General features: G+C 43.2%; 1 protein-coding gene across 1 annotated transcript in view; it reads right to left on the bottom strand.

Annotated features, from left to right (window-relative positions):
- LOC122927708 (microtubule-associated tumor suppressor 1 homolog) overlaps nucleotides 1–26,482 on the bottom strand; it is a 104,573-nt gene that overhangs the window by 51,847 nt on the left and 26,244 nt on the right. Inside the window, exons 2-4 of the mRNA XM_044279814.1 lie at nucleotides 8,048–8,133; nucleotides 3,709–3,913; nucleotides 929–1,056 (exon numbers count right to left, since the gene is read on the bottom strand). Coding sequence (XP_044135749.1) covers nucleotides 929–1,056; nucleotides 3,709–3,913; nucleotides 8,048–8,133 — 419 coding nt within the window. The remainder of the gene's footprint in view (nucleotides 1–928; nucleotides 1,057–3,708; nucleotides 3,914–8,047; nucleotides 8,134–26,482) is intronic.

Below are 26,482 nucleotides of genomic sequence, written 5' to 3'. Positions count from 1 at the left end.
AGTGCCCGGCCCTTTAACAGTGACCTCCACAGCAGCTGCCCCTTTAATTGTGGCCCCTGCCCCCTTAACACTGACCTCCACAGCAGCTGCCCCTTTAATAGTGGCCCATGCCCCCTTAACAGTGACCTGCACAGCACCCTGCCCCTTTTAATTGCTGGGTTGTTATGGAAACCTGGTGTAAAACTGTGTGTATGTGGAGACTAAGGGCCTGCGACTGCAAGCTTCTATTGGCTGATAAGGGACATGTGACCATGTGTATGGCAGTTAGGATACGAGTAAAGGACTTGCAGGCTTCTATTGGCTAATGCAGGTAATTTTTTGGGAATATCTCAGGAACGGTACATCCTAGAGAGCTGAGACCGGGTATAAAACCTTCCCGGACACCTGATGTACCTGTGTGACAAATTTGGGAGCCAGGAATACTGGAGAAGTAATTTTCCTCCGAACGAGGGACACTGGAGAGCTCTGAAAGAGCATTTATATGTAGCTTGCAAATGCACCATGTCATGAATACTGTGACTTAAAGAAAATATGTTGCCCTGATTTTGGACAATTAGCTATACCAATACATGCAAAGAACTTCAAAAGAAGACTCCAGATCACAATTATTATTATTTTATTTTTTTTTTCCTACTGCCCCCCATTACCCCACTGTCAGCACTCGAAAATGCAGCACAGCTCACATTGCCATGTTCTCTTACCAGTGGGAGAGTTATGTGACCTTATTATATTAATATAATGATGGCAAGGAGAAGACAAGGGGGCAAGGGTGCTAGATATCGTGAGAGGCACCATGATGTTATGTTTTTTTGTTTTTTTTAGGTGGGATCTACTTGATAGGTGGAGTGTAAAGTGCTGATCTGAGCCTGGAAGCTTTTAATATGTAAATCCAGTACTGTTTGTTACTTCATATTACATGGGTACATACCTGCCATTATGTGTGGCTTCAGATGGGTATCTAGAAGATTGATGTGCTTGCTTTTCACTAACACCCAAACTGAGAACATGTGGATATAAATTGCAATGTTTCAAGTTAGAAAATCGTGACTCTAAAAGCTGTGAAACATAGCAAAAAAAGGAAAGAAAGAAAAATATTAGCTTCGTAGTCTTTGAAATGTTGAATATGCATAAAGGGGCATTCCCATCTCAGTCATTACCTCTATGAGAATTACAGAAAAAGTGTAGCACAGTTACCGTAGCTGTTGCTGTAACACTATTCACCTCTGGCTGCCACATGTGATGGGTATTTCATTTTCAGCCATATATGTTTGAATAGCCCTCCAGCCTCCTATACCCTGGATGCATCTTCTCCAAGGGCCCCCCTCTGATCGGTAATGTCTCCCTTGACAGAGGTTACTCATCATCGCTATTAGAACCTAACAGGTTTTATATATATATATATATATATATATATATATGAGCTAAGTATCATTTTACTTTATCTGTTTATTTTGGTTTTTCCCTACGTTCACATCACCTCCTGATGAGCTGCCATCTGCAGCTGAAACGCGTTGGTGTTGTCTTATTGTTTATACATGATTCCATCTGTATATGTGTTTTTTTGTTTTCCCTGGATATATTTGCTTTCAATCCAGGTTCTTCAGTAGGGCTTTTTTAGGGCAATAAAGAGACTTAGGTACGGGGACAGGGTGTCTCCACCATCAGGGGACAACCCTGGGCACAGGATCTTAGATCTTGAGGGTCATCTAGGGAAAGAGCCTTTTCCCATCCATCTACCCACCACCCCCATTATTTTTTACCAAATCGGTACTTTATTGACCATATGTAAGAATCTATTTCCTTTCTATAAGAGGAGTCTTTGTCCCAATGTATTTATCATAGTCGGGATATCACTTGGAGCAAACCGCTTTTTGCTCTATAATCCAGTCGAATAATAAAGGTATCGTTTTAAATTTAAGCACTTTAAATTCTATACTCTTTAAAACTTAAACTTTGTACGTGTAGTCTATCTTTAACTTTAACTTTTATAAGTCTATTTCTATGTTTGAATAACCCTCTAATGATGAACTATGGTTGGTAATGGTACAGCATTTCTACATAATAATACATGAATATGCTCAAAAATTTGTTCTACACTGTACCCAGAAAATAATAATATAATTGTCCAACATTCATAGTCATAGTGACGTGCTGGATGAAGCTAAAGTCATGAGAAAAAAAAAAGTACATTGTATATGAATTTTATGATTTTTTTTGTACCAGGGCATAATAAAAATTAAAAGAAAGCATTAGAAGGTCCTTAGGAGGTCTTAAAATTAGGCGAATACAACCTCACACGAACAACAACACACAGCAGATACCACTGTTTCATAATATATTCAACAAAAATGAAGAGCACCCATAAATCAATAGCTTGTAGAAACCCCTTTAACAGCAATAACATGAAGTAATCATGTTCTGTATGACTATCAGCCTTACATCATTTTGGAGGAACTTTGGTCCACTCTTCTTTACAATGTTGCTTCAGTTCATAGAGGTTTGTGGGCATTTGCTTATGCACAGCTCTACTAAGGTCCCTCCACAGCATTTCAATTGAGTTGAGGTCCAGACTTTGGGCTATTGCAACAAGTTTATTATTTTCTTTTCAGCCATTGTAGATTTGTTGGTGTGCTTGGGATCATTATTCTGTTGCATTACCCGGGTTCAGCCAAGCTTTAACTTTTGGATTAATAGAATCACATTAGATCCTAGAATACTTTGGTATACAGAGAAGATCATGATCAGGTCCTTTGACTGTAAGACAAGCCAAGTTATCACCGCTCCACCATCATGCTTAACAATTAGTATGAGGTGTAAAAAGTTTAGATTGGTGGGGCTGTGAACACTAAGACCTTCACCGATCTCTAGAATGAGAGGACAGAAGCATAGACTTAGCTATCTCTTCTCGCTGTGCAAGTTGGAAGGGAGATGGGTCCACAGGCTTTCCATTGAGTCTGTCTTGCTTCCTGCCTTGCAGTGAAGAAAGAAAAGGTGTTAAGAAAGTGCTTCTCTCAACTTGTTCTAGAGATCATGGGCTTCTCCACACTCAAACCTTCACCAAACAACTTTTGATATGTCTTTATAATATGTCAAAAGTTTAATGAAAGTACAGTGCCACTGTAAGCCGTGGTGCCATGTTATTTTTAGAAAGAAAAAAAACTTTCTCCTTGGAACCCTTCCAAACACACCCTACCTGTTTAGTCTTTTTCTAATTTTACTGTCTTGAACTTGAACATTTAATATGTGAGGCCAGTAGAAACTTTTATGCTGCTCTTGCATTCTTCAAATTTCTCTGAGCATTCCACATCATGAGGTGAATTTGCTGGGACATACACTCCTGGGAAGATTGTCAACTGTCTTGAATGTTTTCCACTTGTGAATAATCTTTCTCACTGTAGAATGGTGAACTTCAAATGGCTTGGAAATGGCCTTCTAATCCTTTCCAGATTGATTAGCACGATCAATTGCTTGTTTAACCCCTTCAAGACCACGCCAGTTTTGACGTGTCAACCTATGTGGCAGTAACATTTAAATGCTTTTACTTATCCAACCAATTCAGAGTCTGTTTTCTCATGAGACATTATACTTTAGTTGATAGTGAACCATACAGAAGAGTGGCTTTATCCTTAATAGCATAGCCCCTACAATTTCCTATCTTACAACACAGATCACCTTTATTGCTCTACATTGCTTTACTCAGAAACATACCTCCTGTCTCATCAGCAGACTCTCAAGTGTCGATTTACTACTAGTAATATCATGGTCTTGCCACTCTAAGCAGTTCTTCTGATATTCTATAGCATGGTATGCACTCCTAAGACTGTCTGCCAGAGCTGATCTTCGTTTTTCAGACCGAATTAACTCATTTTTTAGTTTGCTTTCCAAAAATTCATAACATGAAGATGCACTAGAACTTAAAGTGAGAAATTAATATGTATTTATATTGCAATATAAAACTTACATGTACATCAACAAGACAGTTCTCAAAAGTGCATGATTATTTACTAGGAATGCTCTGCACAGAAAACTAAATGCTTCAAAATACTTGGCTATGTTCATATTAGCGCTAGACTTTTGTCGTCACGAAGCGCATTAATTTGTATTGTAACAGGCGCAATGACGGGGAACAACGATCAAGCCACACCCCATTATTGAACACCTCTCTGATCGCGGCATCTGATGCTACAAATGAGGCTTTGCACTTTTTAACTGCTACAAGAGGACATAGTTTTAAATTAGAGGGGCAAAGGTTTAAAAGTAATATCAGGAAGTATTACTTTACTGAGAGAGTAGTGGATGCATGGAATAGCCTTCCTGCAGAAGTGGTAGCTGCAAATACAGTGAAGGAGTTTAAGCATGCATGGGATAGGCATAAGGCCATCCTTCATATAAGATAGGGCCAGGGGCTATCCATAGTATTCAGTATATTGGGCAGACTAGATGGGCCAAATGGCTCTTATCTGCCGACACATTCTATGTTTCTATGTAATAAGGTTAATAAAAATAAACACTTTTATCCATTTGCTTGCGGAGAGGCCATCGCAGCCATCTTGATTGATGATTTCGTGCAAAATATGTATGGGGGCAGTCTGTCAGTGAAAACGGACAAGATAGAACATGTTCTATTTTTTTATGTCCGCTTTCACTGACCATCAAAGAAAACTGCCATGTGAATAACCCCATAGACTACTATTGGTCTTAAAATTGATGTGTGATGGCAGTTAAAAAAATGTACATCACATGACGGTCGTGTGCATGTAGCCTTACTATATGTGATTATTTTGTGATTATTTTCCTGGCATGGAAGAGTTAAAGCTGTCATTCCTGATACATTAATAATTGCACTGAACAAAAATATAAACGCAAGTCTTTCGGTTTTGCTCCCATTTTGCATGAGCTGAACTCAAAGATCTGAAACATTTTCTACATACACAAAAGACCCATTGTGACAACCACCCGCCAATCCCGTCGTACTAAGCCACAGTTGCCATACAGGTCTCCACTAGAGACTTCTGGAGGCGAATTCACTGTGAGCACAGAAGACGTTTAAGATTGGTTGGTGGGCCCAGACAGGATGCAATCACGATTGTATGTACAATCGGTAAAAATAAAATTGCTGATTTCACGCTGGAAATCAAATTAATTTGCTGCCACCACTCTTCGTATTGAATCGGGGCGAAGAGTCCCCGGCTAGCTAATCCTAAAGGGACGAAAAGGTTATTTGCAACCTAGTTAGTACATTAACAATTTATAAAAATAAAACTATTTGGTAGTATGTCTTCTGAGGACAGAGTTCTTAACATAGATCAGGTCATCAAGTAACAAGGGCAAAACTGGAACGATGAAATCGCTAGTTTTTATTCTAAAACTATACACAAAAATATATATATTAAAGCTGACAGATAAATATACCTGCCAGTTGAACAGATTGGTTTGGATAGAAATAGGTAAGAGGTCGAAGGGAATAGAATGTCTGTAAGTTCAGAATTACCGTGGTATAGTCCAGTAAAAGGCAAAGTCTTTGTAGAATAATCCAAGATGGTGGGGTGTGCCTGTGTCCAGCGGGCAGTCGTGATGTAAGTCGACGTCAGATGGTAGAAGAAGGACGCAGGACCTGAGTGTGTCACTGTTTTTACCCACTCTGAAGCGGGGAGTGGTTATGACACGTTCAGGTCCAGCCTTGTGTAATTGGAACAGAGGCAGTCCTTTGCCCCATAGGAAGAAAATCTGGCAGAATCTTTGCTTTGCCCATTTCTCCATATCCCGTAAGTCCAAGTTGATATTGATAATCAGTACAATTTTACGCATCATCTGATAACAAATACGACTAAAAGATAATACAGGGTGCCTGAGAACCTTTATATCTCAGAGCGGGAATCTCTGATTTGCCCGCGGGTTTCCTAGAAGGTGGGTTAGAAGAACCAAAACCATCTCTGAAAAGATGGTTCCTTTCACATTTCCATAACCCATGAAATATTAGGAAAATATGGGAAAAATATGAAGCTTATGGATTGAAGGGGACTTTCAGGTCATCTTCCTTCCTGTACCAACCAGCTGTGTGATAAGGATCTGTCCTTTTCTTCTGAAGCTCGCTGCCCAGGCTAAAGGTGTGAGACCCCTGCTGGTATTGGAGACACTATGGCTGCAGAAAGACCAGGTTTATGAGGTTCTGTCATAAGAGAACTAGATTGATGGCTACTCAACTTGGCATGGGCAGTAAAGGTTTGTCACAAGGTGGTGATAATGGCACCTCTGCTCTGTGAATTACTCCTTTAGTCAAAAGAGAAGATTCTTAGTGAAGGCTCTTTTGTCTTTGTGATTGCAAAATAAGATAGGATAGGGGCTATCCATAGTATTCAGTATATTGTGCAGACTAGATGGGCCAAATGGTTCTTATCTGCCGACACATTCTATGTTTCTATAATTCTATGTTGATATGGCGCATTTGCGATTTCCTAGTATCGCAAAGCGTCACACCCATTACTCTCAAATATTGTTCACAAATCTGTCTAAATCTGTGTTAGTGAGCACTTCTCCTTTACCAAGATAATCCATCCCACCTCACAGGTGTGGCATATCAAGGTGCTGATTAGACAGCATGAATATTGCACAGGTGTGCCTTAGACTGCCCACAATAAAAGTCCACTCTGAAATGTGCACAGTTTTGCCTTAATGGATGGGGGTCAGAAAACCAGTCAGTATCTGGTGTGGCCACCATTTGCCTCACGAAGTGCAACACATTTCCGTTGCATAGAGTTGATCAGGTTGCTGATTGTGGCTTGTGGAATGTTGGTCCACTCCTCTTCAATAGCTGTGCAAAGTTGAAGAATATTGGCAGGAACTGGAACACGCTGTCGTATACGCCGATCCAGAGCATCCCAAACATGCTCAATGGGTGACATGTCTGGCGAGTATGCTGGCCATGCAAGAACTGGGATGCTTTCAGCTTCGAGGAATTGTGTACAGATCCTTGCAATATGGGGCCGTGCACTATCATGCTGCAACATGAGGTGATGGTCGTGGATGAATGACACAACAATGGGCCTCAGGATCTCGTCAAGGTATCTCTTTGCAATCAAAATGCCATCAATAAAATGCACCTGTGTTCATTGTCCATAACATACGCCTGCCCATACCATAACCCCACAGCCACCATGGGCCACTCAATCCACAACGTTGATGTCAGCAAACCGCTCACCCACATGACGTCACACACGCTGTCTGCCATCTGCCCTGAACAGTGAAAAACGGGACCCATCCGTGAACAGGACATCTCTCCAACGTGCCAGGCACCATAGAATGTGAGCATTTGCCCACTCAAGTCGGTTACAACGACGAACTGCAGTCAGGTCCAGACCCTGATGAGGACGACGAGCATGCAGATGAGCTTCCCTGAGACGGTTTCTGACAGTTTGTGCAGAGATTCTTTGGTTATGCAAACCGATTGTTGGTGCAGCTGTCCGAGTGGCTGGTCTCAGACGATCATGGAGGTGAACATGGATGTGGAGGTCCTGGGCTGGTGTGGTCACGTGGTTTGCGGTTGTGAGGCCAGTTGGATGTACTGCCAAATTCTCTGAAACACCTTTGGATACGGCTTAATGAACATTCATTGCATAGGCAACAGCTCTGGTAGACATTTCTGCAGTCAGCATGCCAATTGCATGCTCCCTCAAATGTTGCGACATCTGTGGCATTGTCCTGTGTGATCAAACTGCACATTTCAGAGTGTCCTTTTATTGTGGGCAGTTCAAGGCACACCTGCGCAATATTCATGCTGTCTAATCAGCACCTTGATGTGCCACACCTGTGAGGTGGGATTGATTATCTCTGCAAAGGAGAAGTGCTCACTAACACAGATTAGACAGATTTATGAATAATATTTGAGAGTAATGGGTCTTTTGTGTATGTAGAAAATGTTTCAGATCTGTTCAGTTCATGCAAAATGGGAGCAAAACCAAAAGTGTTGCGTTTTGTTCAGTGTATATTTATATATGTTTCGATGTGGTCACAATGCAATAAGATTCTTTTCAAAATGAAGATCGGTTACCTTGGAAACCCACTGTCAAATTCATCGGATTTGTAAACCGAAATGTTCTTCCTTAGTGATGTGTGCTGAAATGCATCCACAAGGTTCTGGAAATATAAATTATGAAAACTTTAATACTGACACTGAAATATGGTAGAAGGCGACATAATGGCTCCTAGACTGTTGCTTTGCAGAACCTGGAGATATCAGTTTAAATCCAATAATTTACTCAAATTCTGTGCTGATTTATTGTCCGATATATTTTTTATAAGGGTCAGAGCTGTATTGTTTTTCTTCTTCCTTCAATTCACTCAGCATTTTTTTTTTTTGTCTTCCTTTAATTCACCCAGCAATAGATTTAAATGGTAAACAACACAGAAATCAGCCATGTTTTTCTAAACCTATACTAGCCCTTTAAGTAAATTAACCACTTCCAGACCAGGCCATTTATGTCCCTTCCTGACCAAGCCTAATTTTTCAATTCTGACATATGTCGCTTTATGTGTTAATAACTTTGGAATGCTTTTACTTATCAAAGTGATTCTGAGATTGTTTTTGTGACACATTGTACTTCATGTTCATGGTAAATTCAGGTCGATATAATTTTCAATTAATTTTCAAAAACCAACTTTTATAAGGACCAATTCAGTTCTGAAGTCACTTTGATGGGCTTATGTCATAGAAACCACCCATAAATGACCCCATTTTAGAAAATACACCCCTCAAATTATTCATAACTTATTTAAAAAATGTTGTTAACCCTTTAGGTGTCCCACAGGAATTAAAGCAAAATGAATGATGCTTTAATTTATTTCCAGAATATCAATTTTAATCCATTTTTCCTGTAACATGGCAAGGGTTAACAGCAAAACAAACCTCAACATTTATTACCCTGATTCTGCAGTTTACAGAAACACCTCATATATGGTTGTAAACTGCTGTATGGGAGCACAGCATGGCTTAAAATGGAAGGAAAGCCATATCATTTTGGAGGGCAGATTTTGCTGGAATGGTTTATGGGTGCATTGTTACATTTGAAGAGATCCTGAGGTACCCCTAGAGTAGAAATCCCCCCAAAAGCGACATCATGTTGGAAACTTTTTCAAGGAGTGTAGTGAGCACTTTAACTCCACAACTGTTTCATACAATAAAATCTCACTTTAGGTCCAAATTGTTCATTTTCACAAGCAGTAACAGGAGAAAGTCACCTTACAATTTGCAACCCATTTTTTTGCTGAATTAGGGACCATACCATATGTTTGTGTAAAATGCAGTATGGGCACACAATAGGGCTCAGAATGGAAATCCTACAGTGGAAACCCCTCAAAAGTGAATGCATTCTGGAAACTAAGCCCCTCAAGGAAGTTATCAAGGGGTGTCATGCTTTGATCCCCCCCTACAAGTGCTTCAAAGATTTTAGAAAGACATGGCTTTGAAAAAGTAAAATTTTATTGCTTCCAGTTAAATGTTGCTTTAGCCCCAGATTTTTAATTTTGACAAGTGGTAATAGGAGAAAAAGCAACCCAAATTGTGTTGCATAATTTTTCCCAATAATGTCAATACCTCCTATGTGGTGATAAAGTGCTGTTTGGGCACACTGCAGGGGTCCGAAGAGAAGGAGCACCATGCGCATTCACGGCCAAGTTTGGTGATTTATACAGCACTGGCTGACAATAATAGAGGCCCTGAGGTGGACGCAAAAAAAGAAAACCCAAAGAAATGATGCCCTTTTACAAACCATATCCATCAAGTGAGGAGTTTTACCCTAAAGTTGTTTTGCAAAAATTAATCCACAGATATGGCATTTCACTGCCTAATATGTTGTGTCCAACATGTGCCAGTGTGAACGTTCAGCAGTGCTTCCTAGGTTTACAAACATCCTACATGTAGCCCTAATCTTTTAGCTGAATGTATGAGATGTCTTAGGATTAAAAAAGCACTATGCGCATTTTGAGACTCAAAGTGGTGATTTGAGTAGAGGCTGTAAAGGCTCTAAAATAATAACTGGAACCCCGAGAAGTAACCCATTTTAGAAACTCCACCCTGCAAGGTATTAAGAGGTGGAGTGAGCATTTGGAAGCCACAAATATGTTTCAGAAATGAACACAGTGGACCGTGCAAAATATAAATTGCAATTTTTTCACAGATATGGCATTTTAGTGCCCAAGAAACTACACCCAGCTGGTGCCATCTGAGACTCACACCGCATTTCTTCTGTTAGACGGGTAACGTCGGGGACGTGGGTAGACGTCCGGCTAGAACACCACCTTGTAATTATGTCACCATGACTTTCTGCGCTAGGTCTCGTGTGATCACATCATTGGATGAGACCTGGTGCAGGAGAGGTGATGTCAAGGGGACCGCCTGAGCCGGTATGCGCCAACTCGGGAATGGGGAATGAGAGTGAAATAAGGGTTGTTGTTTTTTTAATATATACTCAACAATGGCACCACCGGGGGCACCAAGGAAGATAGAAGAGAGTAAAAAGCATTATGTATACCTGCCACCACCTGGCATTATATACTGATTGCATAGGGGGAAGCATTATATACTGGCACTATGGAGTTGCATTATATACTGGCTGTATAGGTGGAAGCATTATATACTGGCACTACAGTGGGGCATTATATACTGGCACTACAGGGGACATTAAATATTGGCACTACAGGGGGCCATTATATACTGGCAGTATAGGGAGGAGTATTATATACTGATACTACAAGGGGCATTATATGTATACTGGCACTATGGGGGGGCGGGGAGAAATATATACTGGCACTGGCCCTACAAGGGGTATATATATATATATATATATATATACACACACACTATCACTACAGTGGGGGGACGGAGAAGCATTATATACTGGAACAATAGGAGGGATATATCTCTTATATATATATGAAAATGAGTTTCTGTCTGTCTGTCTGACTAGACGTCTAGACGTTCTTTATGCACGACCAAACGACTGGACCGATCTTCACCAAATTTGGCACACAGGTACATCAGGTGTCTGGGAAGGTTTTACACTGGGTCTCAGCTCTCTAGGACGTACCGTTCTTGGGATATTCCCAAAAAAGACCTGCATTAGCCAATAGAAGTCTGCAAGTCTTTCTCTTCAAATCCCAACTACACAGTTTTACTCCAGGTTTTTAAAGGGCGGGCACAGTGGAGGTCACGGTTATTAAAAGGGGCGGACACTGTGGAGGTCCCTGTTAAAGGGACGGGCACTGTGAAAATCACTGTTAAAGAGGCGGTCACTGTGAAAGTCACTGTTAAACGGGCTGTACTGTTAAGGGGGCAGTCACTGTGAAAGTCACTGTTAAAGGGGCGTTCACTGTGAAAGTCGCTGTTAAAGGGGAGGTCACTGTGAAAGTCACTGTTAAAGGGGCGGTCCCTGTTAAAGGGGCGGCCACTGTGAAAGTCACTGTTAAAGGGGCGGTCACTGTTAAAAGGGCAGTCACTGTGAAAATCACTGTTAAAGGGGCGGTCACTGTGAAAGTCACTGTTAAAGGGGCGGTCACTGTGAAAGTCACTGTTAAAGGGGCGGTCACTGTGAAAGTCACTGCTAAAGGGGTGGTCACTGTTAAAGGGGCAGTCACTGTGAAAGTCGCTGCTAAAGAGGCGGTCACTGTGAAAGTCACTGTTAAAGGGGCGGTCACTGTTAAAAGGGCAGTCACTGTGGAAGTCACTGTTAAAGGGGCGGTCACTGTGAAAGTCACTTTTAACCGCCTCCGGACCGCCTAACGCAGGATCGCGATCCGGAGGCGGCAGCGCTGCGCAGAGTCACGCATATATGCGCCATCTCGTGAGACGCGAGATTTCCTGTGAACGCGCGCACACAGGATCGGAAGGTAAGCGAGTGGATCTCCAGCCTGCCAGCTGCGATCGTTCGCTGGCAGGCTGGAGATGCGATTTTTTTAACCCCTAACAGGTATATTAGATGCTGTTTTGATAACAGCGTCTAATATACCTGCTACCTGGTCCTCTGGTGGTCCCTTTTGTTTGTATCGACCACCAGAGGACACAGGTAGCTGTGTAAAGTAGCACCAAACACCACTACACTACACCCCCCCCTGTCACTTATTAACCCCTTATGAACCCCTGATCACCCCATATAGACTCCCTGATCACCCCCCTGTCATTGATCACCCCCCTGTAAGGCTCCATTCAGACGTCCGTATGATTTTTACGGATCCACGGATACATGGATCGGATCCGCAAAACACATACGGACGTCTGAATGGAGCCTTACAGGGGGGTGATCAATGACAAGGGAGTGATCACCCATATAGACTCCCTGATCACCCCCTGTCAATTGATCCCCCCCTGTCATTGATCACCCCCCTGTAAGGCTCCGTTCAGACGTCCGTATGATTTTTACGGATCCACAGATACATGGATCGGATCCGCAAAACACATACGGACGTCTGAATGGAGCCTTACAGGGGGGTGATCAATGACAGGGGGGTGATCACCCATATAGACTCCCTGATCACCCCCCTGTCATTGATCACCCCCCTGTCATTGATCACCCCCTGTAAGGCTCCGTTCAGACGTCCGTATGATTTTTACGGATCCACAGATACATGGATCGGATCCGCAAAACACATACGGACGTCTGAATGGAACCTTACAGGGGGGTGATCAATGACAGGGGGATGATCACTCATATAGACTCCCTGATCACCCCCCTGTTATTGATCACCCCCCTGTCATTGATCACCCCCCTGTAAGGCTCTGTTCAGACGTCCGTATGATTTCTACGGATCCACAGATACATTAATCGGATCCGCAAAACACATACGGACGTCTGAATGGAGCCTTACAGGGGGGTGATCACCCATATAGACTCCCTGATCACCCTCCTGTCATTGATCACCCCCCTGTCATTGATCACCCCCCTGTAAGGCTCCGTTCAGACGTCCGTATGATTTTTACGGATCCACAGATACATGGATCGGATCCGCAAAACACATACGAACATCTGAATGGAGCCTTACAGGGGGGTGATCAATGACAGGGGGGTGATCAGGGAGTCTATATGGGGTGATCACCCCCTTGTCATTGATCACCCCCCTGTAAGGCTCTATTAAGACGTCTGTATGTGTTTTGCGGATCCGATCCATGTATCCGTGGATCCGTAAAAATCATACGGACGTCTGAATGGAGCCTTACAGGGGGGTGATCAATGACAGGGGGGGATCAGGGAGTCTATATGGGTGATCACCCCCCTGTCATTGATCGCCCCCCTGTAAGGCTCCATTCAGACATTTTTTTGGCCCAAGTTAGCGGAAATTATTTTTTTTTTTCTTACAAAGTCTCATATTCCACTAACTTGTGTCAAAAAATAAAATCTCACATGAACTCACCATACCCCTCACGGAATCCAAATGCGTAACATTTTTTAGACATTTATATTCCAGACTTCTTCTCACGCTTTAGGGCCCCTAAAATGCCAGGGCAGTATAAATACCCCACATGTGACCCCATTTCGGAAAGAAGACCCCCCAAGGTATTCCGTGAGGGGCATGGCGAGTTCCTAGAATTTTTAATTTTTTGTCACAAGTTAGCGGAAAATTATGATTTTTTATTTATTTATTTTTTCTAACAAAGTCGTTAAATTTCGATTAATAACAAAAAAAGTAAAAATGTCAACAGCAATGAAATACCACCAAATGAAAGCTCTATTAGTGAGAAGAAAAGGAGGTAAAATTCATTTGGGTGGTAAGTTGCATGACCGAGCAATAAACGGTGAAAGTAGTGTAGTGCAGAAGTGTAAAAAGTGGCCTGGTCATTAAGGGTGTTTCAGCTAGGGGGGTTGAAGTGGTTAAAGGGGTTGCCACTGTGGAAGTCACTGTTAAAGGGGTGGACACTGTTAAAGGGGCGGCCACTGTTAAAGGGGTGACCACTCTAAAAGTCACTGTTAAAGGGGCGGTCACTGTTAAAGGGGTGGTCTCAGTGAAAGTCACTGTTAAAGGGGCAGTCACTGTGAAAGTCACTGTTAAAGAGGCGGCCACTGTTAAAGGGGGCGGTCACTATGAAAATCACTGTAAAAGGGGCGGTCACTGTGAAAGTCAGTTAAAGGGGTGGTCACTGTGAAAGCCACTGTTAAAGGGGCAGGCACTGTGAAGATCACTGTTAAAGGGGCAGCCACTATGAAGGTCACGGTTAAAGGGGTGGTCAATGCTAAATTGGCGGCCACTGTTAAAGGGGCAGGCACTGTGGAGGTCATTGTTAAAGGGGCGGCAATGTTAAAGGGGCGAGCACTGTGAAGGTCCTTCTTAAAGGGGTGGGCACTGTGGAGGGCAATGTTAAAGGGGCAGCCACTCTGGAGGTCAATGTTAAAGGAGCGGGCACTGTGGAGGTCATTGTTAAAGGTTGGGTACTGTAGAGGTCACAGTTATAGGGAAACTGTCGATATCTTTTAACGACACACGGAAGCATAAAATAACAATTTATGAAATATTTAAAAGAAGTAAAATGGGCACTCATATATCTAGATCACAAGGTAGGCAAAGTGACTCAAATATTAATTTATTAATAGCGATGAGTTGAACAAATTTATATGAGCAATGTACCCTAAATAAAACTAATTTCCCGAAATCAGCATAAAATAGTAAAACTTATAAAATTGATAAAATAAACATTACAACTGTCCACTGTTATAGCTGATAAAAGATCCAAGTGTCCAATCCAGTGTTAATAATTCAATCTGGCATTAATAGATGTAACACAGTACTTTTGTCTTCTATTATCTACAACAGTGGTTTACAGCAAATATATCTCCAGAAAATAAATAAATCAGTGAGTGAATAAATAAATTGATAATAAGTGCACAGTGACTGATAGTGACCAATGGGTAAAATGCAGCATAAACTGCTACATAAAATCCACTGGATCAAGGTATAATTATAAAACAATAAGTGAGATAATGTGTATAAATAAGTATATAAATATATTTCTGAAGAGTCAATAAAGTGGCTGTATACCACTGATGCCGCAGTGTTTCTTTAGTAATAGAACATGTGGCCTAAAATCCTGGTTTGGTCCGTGCAATTGTCCACAAATATATTCAGTTTGAGCAGATATCTGCCTGAACAGGCTGTATGTTTGAACAACCGCAATATAAGCAGCAGGATACTTGGGCAATGTTATAAATATGTCCAGCAATGTTTTCCAGAGATAGTGTATACAAAGGCCCCCAATCTGGGGATAAAAATAGCACCATCCATTAAAAATCAGACAAGGGAAACTGGATCTGGAAATAAATGGTTAAAAATGAGTGGGTTTTTATAGATGTGGTCGTTGTATAAATTGCAGGAATACGTCCTTTCCAAAAAGAACTACGCGAGTGACTTCAACACAGAACAATTTTTCAATAGAGATAAAGGATCTTCTCACTTGCAATAGTTCAAATGTAATTTATATTATTGAATGCCCATGTGCTAAACAATATATTGGCAGGACCAAAAGATCCCTAAAAGTTAGGATTACGGAACATATAAACAATATCAAGAAAGGGTACGAAAAACATGTACTATCAAAACATTTTAAATTGGTGCACAACCAAGATCCCAAGTTTTTAACTTTTGCAGCTTTTGAACAAATAGAACGCCATTGGAGGGGAGGGAACCATATTGCCCGGATGTCTAGGGCTGAGTCCAGGAAGATTTTCGAATTTGGCAGTTTGGCCCCAGCTGGACTAAATGCCGAATTTGAAATTTTTGGGTTTTTGTGATGGGTCGGGTGTCTTTGGCCCATGGGGAGTACTAGTCGGGCTGTTTAGCAGCACTATGACCCCCCCTGTGCTCGGGATCCCCGACCCCAATCCACATATACCATCATCCCATGTACTCCGCCCGAACCATTTCGGGCAATGAGCCCCATGGAATAATGTTGATGGAATTACATTCAACAAGAAAATATATATGAGTCCCCTATGGAATACAATACCCGATAATCTTTTACAAACATTTTAAATTTTTTATATATTTTTTTATATTTTTACATCTTAGACCCTATACAGAAATTCCCTATTATTTAATACATTTTTAACATAAGATTATTAAAGATTTAGAAGTCGTATATTTATTTTATTTTATTTTTGTTTGATATGGAATGTTATTATTTACATTGGTCCTAACTGTAACTAGCTATTGTACAATTTGTTATGTATAATGATTCTGGTTGGTTTAGGAATACACAAAAAAGAAAAGCGCATGTGCGCATAAAAACCGCAGATTTAACGCAGGATTATCGCACATAAAAAATCGCATGTGCGCAAAAAAAACGTGAATTTTCACAGGATTATCGCAATATAAGGCAATTGGATCCAGATCCTTTGGGTCCATTTCAAGTTTACCAAAGAGCCCTTGGGAGGATAAATAGCCGGCAAGTTAGTCAGACCCAAATTAGCCACTGAGGAAGAAGGCAGGTAGCCTTTGAAACGCGTCTGGCAAGGAGCAATTGGATCTGACAAATCACCGGCAACAACTTTGTACGATATTGGATTGAAAGCGCTTTCTAAAAAGACTACTATCATCGATCCAAAGAGGCAGAATATCCATCTACCTCAAGCAAAGACATTGGACGTGGATCTGCAGCCTGACACAGCCAGCATTTCTGCTCACAGCCGGGTGGATACAGCATCGTTAACAGCTAATTCAGCTGTGTTATCCAAAGGCAAGTCCTGTTTGCTTCTACACTACGTGGGACGCCACGGTGGGAATAGGACGATATGTGAGTAAGAGCCATACAGCTCCATAACACTGCTGGATATATGTATATTGCTGCCCAAACATCTTGATTTGCTGTTTGAATATTGCGCAACATTGCTGGACATATTTATAACATTGCCCAAGTATCCTGCTGCTTATATTGCGGTTGTTCAAACATACAGCCTATTCAGGCAGATATCTGCTCAGACTGAATATATTTGTGGACAATTGCACGGACCAAACCAGGATTTTAGGCCACATGTTCTATTACTAAAGAAACACTGCGGCATCAGTGGTATACAGCCACTTTATTGACTCTTCAGAAATATATTTATATACTTATTTATACACATTATCTCACTTATTGTTTTATAATTATACCTTGATCCAGTGGATTTTATGTAGCAGTTTATGCTGCATTTTACCCATTGGTCACTATCAGTCACTGTGCACTTATTATCAATTTATTTATTCACTCACTGATTTATTTATTTTCTGGAGATATATTTGCTGTAAACCACTGTTGTAGATAATAGAAGACAAAAGTACTGTGTTACATCTATTAATGCCAGATTGAATTATTAACACTGGATTGGACACTTGGATCTTTTATCAGCTATAACAGTGGACAGTTGTAATGTTTATTTTATCAATTTTATAAGTTTTACTATTTTATGCTGATTTCGGGAAATTAGTTTTATTTAGGGTACATTGCTCATATAAATTTGTTCAACTCATCGCTATTAATAAATTAATATTTGAGTCACTTTGCCTACTTTCTGATCTAGATATATGAGTGCCCATTTTACTTCTTTTTAATACTATTGTTTTTGGTGATTGGGTACAACATCTATTTTGGTGCACCTTGCCATCCCAAACCAGAGGTGAGCCGTCCTTTATCTCTTTATTACTAATTTATGAAATATACCCGTGCGAAGCCAGGTCCTACTGCCAGTATATACCGTATCTATATATATATATATATATATATATATATATATAAGAGAGATGAAAGAAGGCCAGCAGCACACCAAGGGTTTCAAAGGAAAACGTGCGGTTTATTCACCCAATGTCAGTAGCAGCAACGTTTCAACAGCTTGTTGCGGTCTTTCTCAAGCTATGTGCACATGTGTTACAATCACATAATATAAAGGTGTGTCAATCAATATTACAATCAAATCAATTTATGCATAAAAGTAGCAAAATTCATAGTGACAACAGTATAAGCATGTGAACAAATCTCATAGGTAGTATCACAGAAGTTCACAGATACAGTACATTTATAAAGTGCTGTAAAAAAATACATAATGTGTCCTAAACATACAGATGTACTGTAATTACTTATGGTTCAGTGCAGGTGTGTCCCATTAAACTTAAAAACTCACAATCAGCTGATAAGCTGCACATATACGGCATCGCGGTCTCGGCGGCGTCCCCATCCAGTCTCTGCGCATGCGCGGGAACACCAAATCCCTCAGACGCAGAGAGACTGACTAGAACCCATACCCAAGATGGCTCGGCCCGTTAATTCCCCAGTGTGCACATGTCAATACAGAAGCGTCGGCCTCCCATCAGTAGTCATGTGATCAATGTCACATGATCAAACAATGGCAGATAAACAAAAATAGGTTTAGGTAATTAATTACTAAAAAGTGGGTCTGGATCACATAGCTCCCGGAATTCCCACAGATATATATACTGATGAGCAAAAGGGTAACAATGTTTTGAACTTTTGACTTTCAGGCTCCATATGTCACCATCCACTACAACTTTGAATGTGAGACTACCATAATTTTATAGACAAACATTTCATGCATAAATTGGTCTTGCAGCTATTTAGCATATGATTACTTATGCAGATTCTTTTCATGTAACTGCATTGTAACTTACTATTTTGCTCCTAAAATTTTTCCTTTTATTATTTTGTTAGTATTGTGTAAAACCACCTTTGGCTTTTAACCCTGCTAGCATACTCAGATATAGCTCAGGATTGAAACCACCATCAATCCTGGTCAAGTATCCAAGATCTTTGACTGTGAAACAACCCCTATCATCAGGCTTCCACCACGGAACTTGACAGTTCCTTGAATTTCTTGATCTGTTAGACCCCTTTTCCCTTGTTTCTTCCATATGCACCCATCAGAGCCCAGTCTATTTCCGTTTCCAATCTTTTACTGTTCATACTTTCTTGCAAACTCAAGCCAACGCTTCACCTTTTTTCAGGCAACCATTCCAGACCTGTGTGTTACATGCGTTTCAAGGTGCTTGCATGGATGTCTGTGATCTCACTATTACGAAGCATACAAGCCGCCTCCACTGCCGTGTTTGTAGCACCAAAACTGATAGACCTTGGGATGAGCCAACTTATTGATTCTGAAATTTTGCTTGGACATCCACCTTGGCTTTGGAATGGACGGACAGACTTCATTTTGTATTCTGTCATGGCACTCACATGATGAAGTTTGGCAATTTTCTTCGCCGAGATACCGTTGTCGATGGGCTGGATGATGCTGTTTCTCTTTTCTTGGAAAATCTTCTTCATGGCTGCTCCTGGATTCAAACCAGTGGTCTTTCACTTGGGAATCAACCTAATGACACACTGAGCTATTAGGGAATGTGAGAACAGTTTGTAATTTGTAGTATACAAGAAGAAAAAGATAGTTCCTTCACCAGGAGCAGAACAGTAATAATGCAGTTACATGACAAGAACCTGTGTAACTAATCATATGGTAAATAGTTGCAAGTCCTATTTATGTATGAGATAGCCAAGATGATTGTATATAAAATGATAGTGGTCTCACGTTCGAAGCTGTAGTGAATGGTGAGATATGGAGCCTGAAAGTCAAAAGTTCAAAACATTGTTAACCTTTTGCATATCAGTGTATATACAAATATATATAGACAGTCAAATACACAAAGTCCTCTACAGATCAATATTGGAGTCAGAGAGAGTGTGAGTGTACCTTAAGGAACAGTCTTCTGCCACAGTCATGTATCACTGAGATATTTTTAAACCATTAAGCTTGTTGCTTCTTGTAGCCTTTAACCACTACGACTGCTAAAAGACTGTAGTAACCCTTATGCTTGTTTGCCCCCAAGTGAGCCAAGTAAATTCCACCTTGGTTAAGTTACTTCTGTGTCTGTCTTTTTCCTTACACAGTACACAGAGCAAGGGGGGTCTGCAAATTGTTCATTCCCTTACGTCCCAACAGCAGCACAGATGGGGTTAACTGCCCCCTGTGGACTGGTAGGACTGGCGGAATTTTTAATGAGCCCAAGAACGAATAACAAAAGTTCCCACTCCCTCAAAAGGAGGGAACTACCCCCCCAACCACTGTGTTTTTTTCTGTCCATTGGACAGGTGGACTGGCGTGCAACTCCCCCCTCCTTTTTTCTAAGTGGGGGAGCATAGGAGGGGATATTACATTTGTCTTCCCCTTATATTTTTCCAGTATCTTTAAGGCTATTTGCCTTTTCTCTTCCTATGTCCCTTCCTCCCCCTCTAACCTTTATCTTTCCTCAGGTTTTCTCTCCCCCTCATGCAGTTCAGGGCTGTGTGCTGACGGCGCCGCTTCCGAGACTCGCGCTGCGGTCTCCCTGGATGACGTCACCAGTGACGTTACCGCTCTGCGGCTCCCTCGCCGGCAGCTGTCCCTGCAGCACTCGCATCCCTACAGGAGTGGGGAGGGGGGAGGGAGGAAGGCAGTGACACCATTGAGTGTACATTCTGTTTATTTTTTTCTTGCAGGGAATAATTAATTCCCTGATCTCTGGGGGGAATATCTTCCCCAGGTTAAAAAAAAAAAGAAAGAAAGGGGGAAGAGTGACAGAAAGTAGGAGGGTAGTGGGCGGCAGCATCAAGCTTGATTAATTGGCTGCAATGGCTGTGCCCTTGGGCGGTCCCTCACACCTCCTTATAAGCCCTCAGTTACCCTCACTCAGTCTCTGGTGTGCAGCTTTGTGAGCAAGCCTCCAGAGTCCTGATTGTGCTGAGAGAGTTTTCTCTATCATTTCGGGTGATATTGAGACTGAAACTTTGTTTCTGTTGGTGGGCTTATTCTCAAAGAAATTTTTTTCTTTTTTGTCTTCCTATTGCTTAATAGGGGTTTAATCCTCCTCTTCCTTTTTTTCGCAGTCATGTCTTCTCCACGTGACGCTGACCAGCGGAAGGCCACCGCCAAACGCAAACATTTGGCCTGCTTCAACTGTGATACCCCCTTAGATGACGACTGCCAATACTCAAGATGTGACAGCTGCCGTTCCCGTACCACTGCGGAACCCACGATGCAGGAGATGTATCAATGGGCCAGATGCTATGTGGATGATTCTATTAAGGGGGTGGTTAAGCTTTTAAATGAGAGGTTGCCGGGACCCTCCCAGACTCCTATGGAGGTCACCGCACCAAGCGAGAGACCCGCGGTTGTTTCAGTGGGCTCATCTTCCTCGGACGAGGAAGAGTTAACCTCATGTTTTTTTCCGTCAGAAAAAACTCAAAAGCTTCTAAAGTCCATCCGGTCGGGGGACCAGGATGTTGACGTTGGGGAGTCCTCCGATCCCGCTGGTCGGGCACAGCGTGTCTTCAAAGCGGATGAGACCCTCCGTTCAGTCATGCGTACTGAATGGAAGAAACCGGAGAAAGGACGAGTCCTGACTCGCAAGTTTAAAATGATGTTTGCAATGGCAAAACCCTTAATGGAATCGTGGGGTTCCATTCCCAGGGTGGACATGGCCATAGCCAAGTTGTCTAGACGCACTTTGGTGCCCGCAGATGATGGGTCGAGTCTGCAAGACCCTCTTGATAGGAGGGCAGAGTGCACATTAAGAAGAGGCTATTCAGCCGCTGCAGCTTCAGCTTCCACTGCTATAGCAGCATCTGAGGTGTCCTCCTTCCTGAGGTGTAGGTTAAACCAAATCCAGACCATCGTGGACCAGAGTGTGTCCCGTGATGATATCCTGGCCGCCTTCAAAACGGTGAATCTGGCCATGGACTTTTTATGCAATACTTCGCAGGTGCAGCTAAAGCTAGCAGCCAAGACCATGGGCCTAGTCTCTGCGGCCCGTAGACCCTTATGGTTAAAACCATGGAAGGCAGATAATGCCTCAAAATATAATTTATGTGGGCTTTTTGGGTCCGAGCTGGACAAAATCATGGAGGGCCTCTCTGATAAGAAGGGCAAGAGTCTTCCTCAGCAGCCCTTTCGAGGACGCCCCAGTCAGCCTCGAGGCAGCAGACAGGGCCAACAGGCTACTTCCCGTAGAAACTGGGGGGGGCAGCGAAGACTTTCGAGGCGCCCCCGCAGACCAACTAAGGAGGCCAATCCCTCTCAGAGACTCTTGGTTTCCCCCTGCTGTCCCCGCCGTTACACCTCTTGGTTTCCCCGTACCCGCTCCCCAGATCCCTGTGGGAGGACGCCTTGCCCATTTCAAAGAGACTTGGTCCCAGGAGATTGCAGACCCCTGGGTTCTAAGCATCATCTCCTCCAGGTACCTGATAGATCTCGCCTTTCTCCCCCAAGAAAGATTCCTCATCAATCGGGACTTTCAGCCTGCCAAACAAAGGATTTTAGAATCCTACATTCAGGATTATATTTCAAAGGGGGCTCTAGAGGAGGTCGCAGCAGGGGAGCAGGGCCTAGGGATCTATTCACCAGTATTTCTGGTTCCCAAAAAGACAGGCGAACTCCGGATGATAATCGACTTAAGACATCTCAATCAATTCATAAAGAGACCAAGGTTTCGTATGGAAACCATAAGGTCAGTCAGCCACATTCTCAAACTCGGAGATGTGATGGCCACACTGGACCTCAAAGATGCTTATCTCCATATTCCGATCCATCCCGCGTCTCGGAAATATCTCAGGATCGCGGTCCATATTTCCGGGGTTCTCAGGCATTTCCAGTTTGCTGCTCTCCCCTTTGGAATCTCATGCGCCCCCCCTTATCTTCACCAAGGTGGTGGTAGCGGTGGTGGCAGCTCTGAGACTTCAAGGACTGACCATTGTCCCTTACCTGGACGACTGGCTCCTTTTGGCAGCCACAGTTCCAGCTCTCACCCACCATCTTCATTTGGCAATTTCCTTTCTGCTCCACCTAGGGTGGATCATCAACTGGCAGAAATCGAATGTGAGCCCTTCGACTTCAATACAATATCTAGGTTTCATAATCGACTCTGTGGAGATGTCTCTTCAGTTGACATCGGAAAGGAAGTCCCGGGTACAGGACCTGGCAAGGTTCTTATCTGTACCACGACGAGTATTCATTCGGACTCTCATGAAGATGTTGGGGCTGCAGATGCAGTCCCTTGGGCATTATGGCACCTTCGCCCTCTTCAAACAGAAGTTTTGAACAAGTGGGACGGCAGCCCTACGGGGCTAGATTCCCTATACTCTCTATCCTCCCAAACTCGAAATTCCCTGAGATGGTGGTTCCATCTCCCTGCAGGGAAGTCTATGACCCAACCAGTTTGGCTCATATTGACTACAGACGCTCCCCTAGTAGGCTGGGGCGCTCACCTAGACGGTTCCACAGTTCGGGGAACTTGGTCTCTTATGGAGCAGCGTCTCTCCTCCAATCTCCGAGAGATGCGAGCTATCCGGCTAGCCCTCCTTCACTTCGCCCCTCAAATCCGGGGCAAAGCGGTAAAAGTACAGTCAGACAATATGACTGCTGTTCTTTACCTAAACAAACAGGGAGGCACGAGATCCCTACCCCTTCTTGCAGAGATCGGGGTAATTCTACGGTGGGCAGAGCCTATCCCATCTATCTGCCACCCACATTCGGGGGTCCCTCAACATGATTGTAGATCGTTTAAGCCGCGGATTACCGACCATGGAGTGGTCTCTGCGTCCAGGGATCTTCAAGCAGATAGTCCTGAGATGGGGATTACCGGAGGTTGATCTCATGGCAACCAGGTTCAACGCCAAGGTGCAAAGGTTCTGCTCTCTATACAGGGAGGACAACCCCCTGGCGATAGATGCTCTGTCGATACCGTGGAGGTTCAGGCTGGCTTACATCTTCCCTCCCTTTTCCATGATACCGAGGGTATTGATGAAGATTCGTCAGGATCAGGCCTCGGTAATAGCCATCATTCTGTTCTGGCCCAAGAGATCCTGGTTTACCCAGCTCATTCAGATGAGTCGGGGACAATACTGGAGACTCCCCCCGGAGCAGACCCTGGTGTCGTGGGACACACATCTCTGCCCAGATCTGCACAGATTCAACCTGACAGCCTGGAGGTTGATCAGTCCCTTCCCAGAGTAGAAGGGCTCTCTGAGGCGGTCCTGAGAACATTGTCACATTCAAGAGCGGAATCCACTAAGAAGGCCTACTCCAGAGTGATGAGAATCTTCACCTTATGGTGTGATTCTAACAAGGTGGCGTCTGCAGATCCGCCCCTTTCCGCCATACTACAGTTCCTTCAGGATGGACTAGACAAGGGCCTTGCTCCGGCCACTTTGAAGGTACAAGTTTTTGCCATCTCGGCCTGTTTAAACAGGCCATATTCTCGGGACCCGCTCATCAAACGCTTCCTTAAAGGAGCTGAGAGATTGAGGCCTACAATACTGAGACCCATTCCTCAGTGGGATCTTTCAGTAGTGCTCAATGGGTTAGCATCTCCCCCCTTTGAGCCATTGGAGGAGGTCGGGTTTAAGTTTGTCACCTTAAAGACAGTGTTTTTGCTAGCTGTGACTTCAGCTAAGAGGGTTTCGGAGTTACAAGCCTTTTCGGCTTTGCATCCATATATAACCTTCTTGCAGGACCGGGTTCTCCTAAAATTCTTACCCTACTTCAGACCTAAGGTGTTATCCTTTCAGAATATCAATCAGTTAATTTCTTTACCAGTCTTATTTTCCTCCGCCTCCTCCGATGTTCCTGTCAGACATCCTCTGGACATTTCGAGATGCCTCCAGACCTATGTGGATAGGTCCAGGGAGTTCAGGATTGATGAGAATCTCTTCATCCTGTTTGCCGGTAAATCTAAAGGCCGTAAAGCATCTAAGGTTTCCATTAGTCGCTGGATCAAGGAAGCCATTAGGGAGTCTTTTCTGTCTCAAACTCTGGATCCTCCAGAGTTCGTTAAGGCCCATTCTACTAGGGCCGTTTCAACCTCTGTGGCAGAAAGAAACCAACTTCCCTTAGAGCTAATCTGTAAGTCGGCTTCCTGGAGCTCCGAATGAACCTTTATCTTGCACTACAGACTTGGTGCAAGGTTTGCAGAGTTTTCGGCCTTTGGGCAGACCATTCTTGATTCTGCCAGGCAGGAAGGCCCTCCCGAGGGGTTCTTCTTGTTATCTCCCCATCTGTGCTGCTTTTGGGACGTAAGGGAATCGTTAATTTCTAACGATAATTTGTTTTCCCTTAGTCCTAACAGCAGCACACAAATTTCCCACCCTAAGTACGTATGCTTGCTGAAAACACGGTGGTTGGGGGGTAGTTCCCTCCTTTTGAGGGAGTGGGAACTTTTGTTATTGGTTCTTGGGCTCATAAAAAATTCTGCCGGTCCTACCAGTCCACAGGGGGCAGTTAACCCCATCTGTGCTGCTGTTAGGACTAAGGGACCGCCCAAGGGCACAGCCATTGCAGCCAATTAATCAAGCTTGATGCTGCCGCCCACTACCCTCCTACTTTCTGTCACTCTTCCCCCTTTCTTTCTTTTTTTTTTTTTAACCTGGGGAAGATATTCCCCCCAGAGATCAGGGAATTAATTATTCCCTGCAAGAAAAAAATAAACAGAATGTACACTCAACGGTGTCACTGCCTTCCTCCCTCCCCCCTCCCCACTCCTGTAGGGATGCGAGTGCTGCAGGGACAGCTGCCGGCGAGGGGGCCGCAGAGCGGTGACGTCACTGGTGACGTCATCCAGGGAGACCGCAGCGCGAGTCTCGGAAGCGGCGCCGTCAGCACACAGCCCTGAACTGCATGAGGGGGAGAGAAAACCTGAGGAAAGATAAAGGTTAGAGGGGGAGGAAGGGACATAGGAAGAGAAAAGGCAAATAGCCTTAAAGATACTGGAAAAATATAAAGGGAAGACAAATGTAATATCCCCTCCTATGCTCCCCCACTTAGAAAAAAGGAGGGGGGAGTTGCACGCCAGTCCACCTGTCCAATGGACAGAAAAAAACACAGTGGTTGGGGGGTAGTTCCCTCCTTTTGAGGGAGTGGGAACTTTTGTTATTGGTTCTTGGGCTCATTAAAAATTCCGCCAGTCCTACCAGTCCACATGGGGCAGTTAACCCCATCTGTGCTGCTGTTAGGACTAAGGGAAAACAAATTATCGTTAGAAATTAACGATTTCTTTATGTTATGTTATGTAATATAATGTTATGTCATTGTATGTATTGCACCCAGTATAACCATGTATAGATGGCACAGTTGGAGTTAACAATCCTGGCTTAGCCCTTGTAGGAGGATAGGTGTGGACTAGCTCTACCCCTAGTTCTAATCTACATTGGAGTTTTGGAAGGAAGAAGAAGCTGTGACTTGTAATCCTACTTCTTAGGCCCAAAAACCTACAGAGTCTCACCGATCTCTGCAAGATCTACAGAAGGAGAGAAGGAGTAAGACTAAGGAGAGAGAACTAGGGAACCTAAAGTCTGCATGGCCGAACATTGGAGTCAGTAAAGTAAACTACTTCAAAAAGCTATTAAGATTTTTTTGCAGTGAGGGACACTGTTAAGACACTATTCACACCTGGACATGACCTGGCCAGTCATATCTGTAAAACCCTGTATTCCTCA

Source organism: Bufo gargarizans, chromosome 1 (genome assembly GCF_014858855.1).
Source record: "Bufo gargarizans isolate SCDJY-AF-19 chromosome 1, ASM1485885v1, whole genome shotgun sequence".
Lineage (NCBI taxonomy): Eukaryota > Metazoa > Chordata > Amphibia > Anura > Bufonidae > Bufo > Bufo gargarizans.
This window is presented reverse-complemented; position numbering and strand designations above follow the sequence as displayed.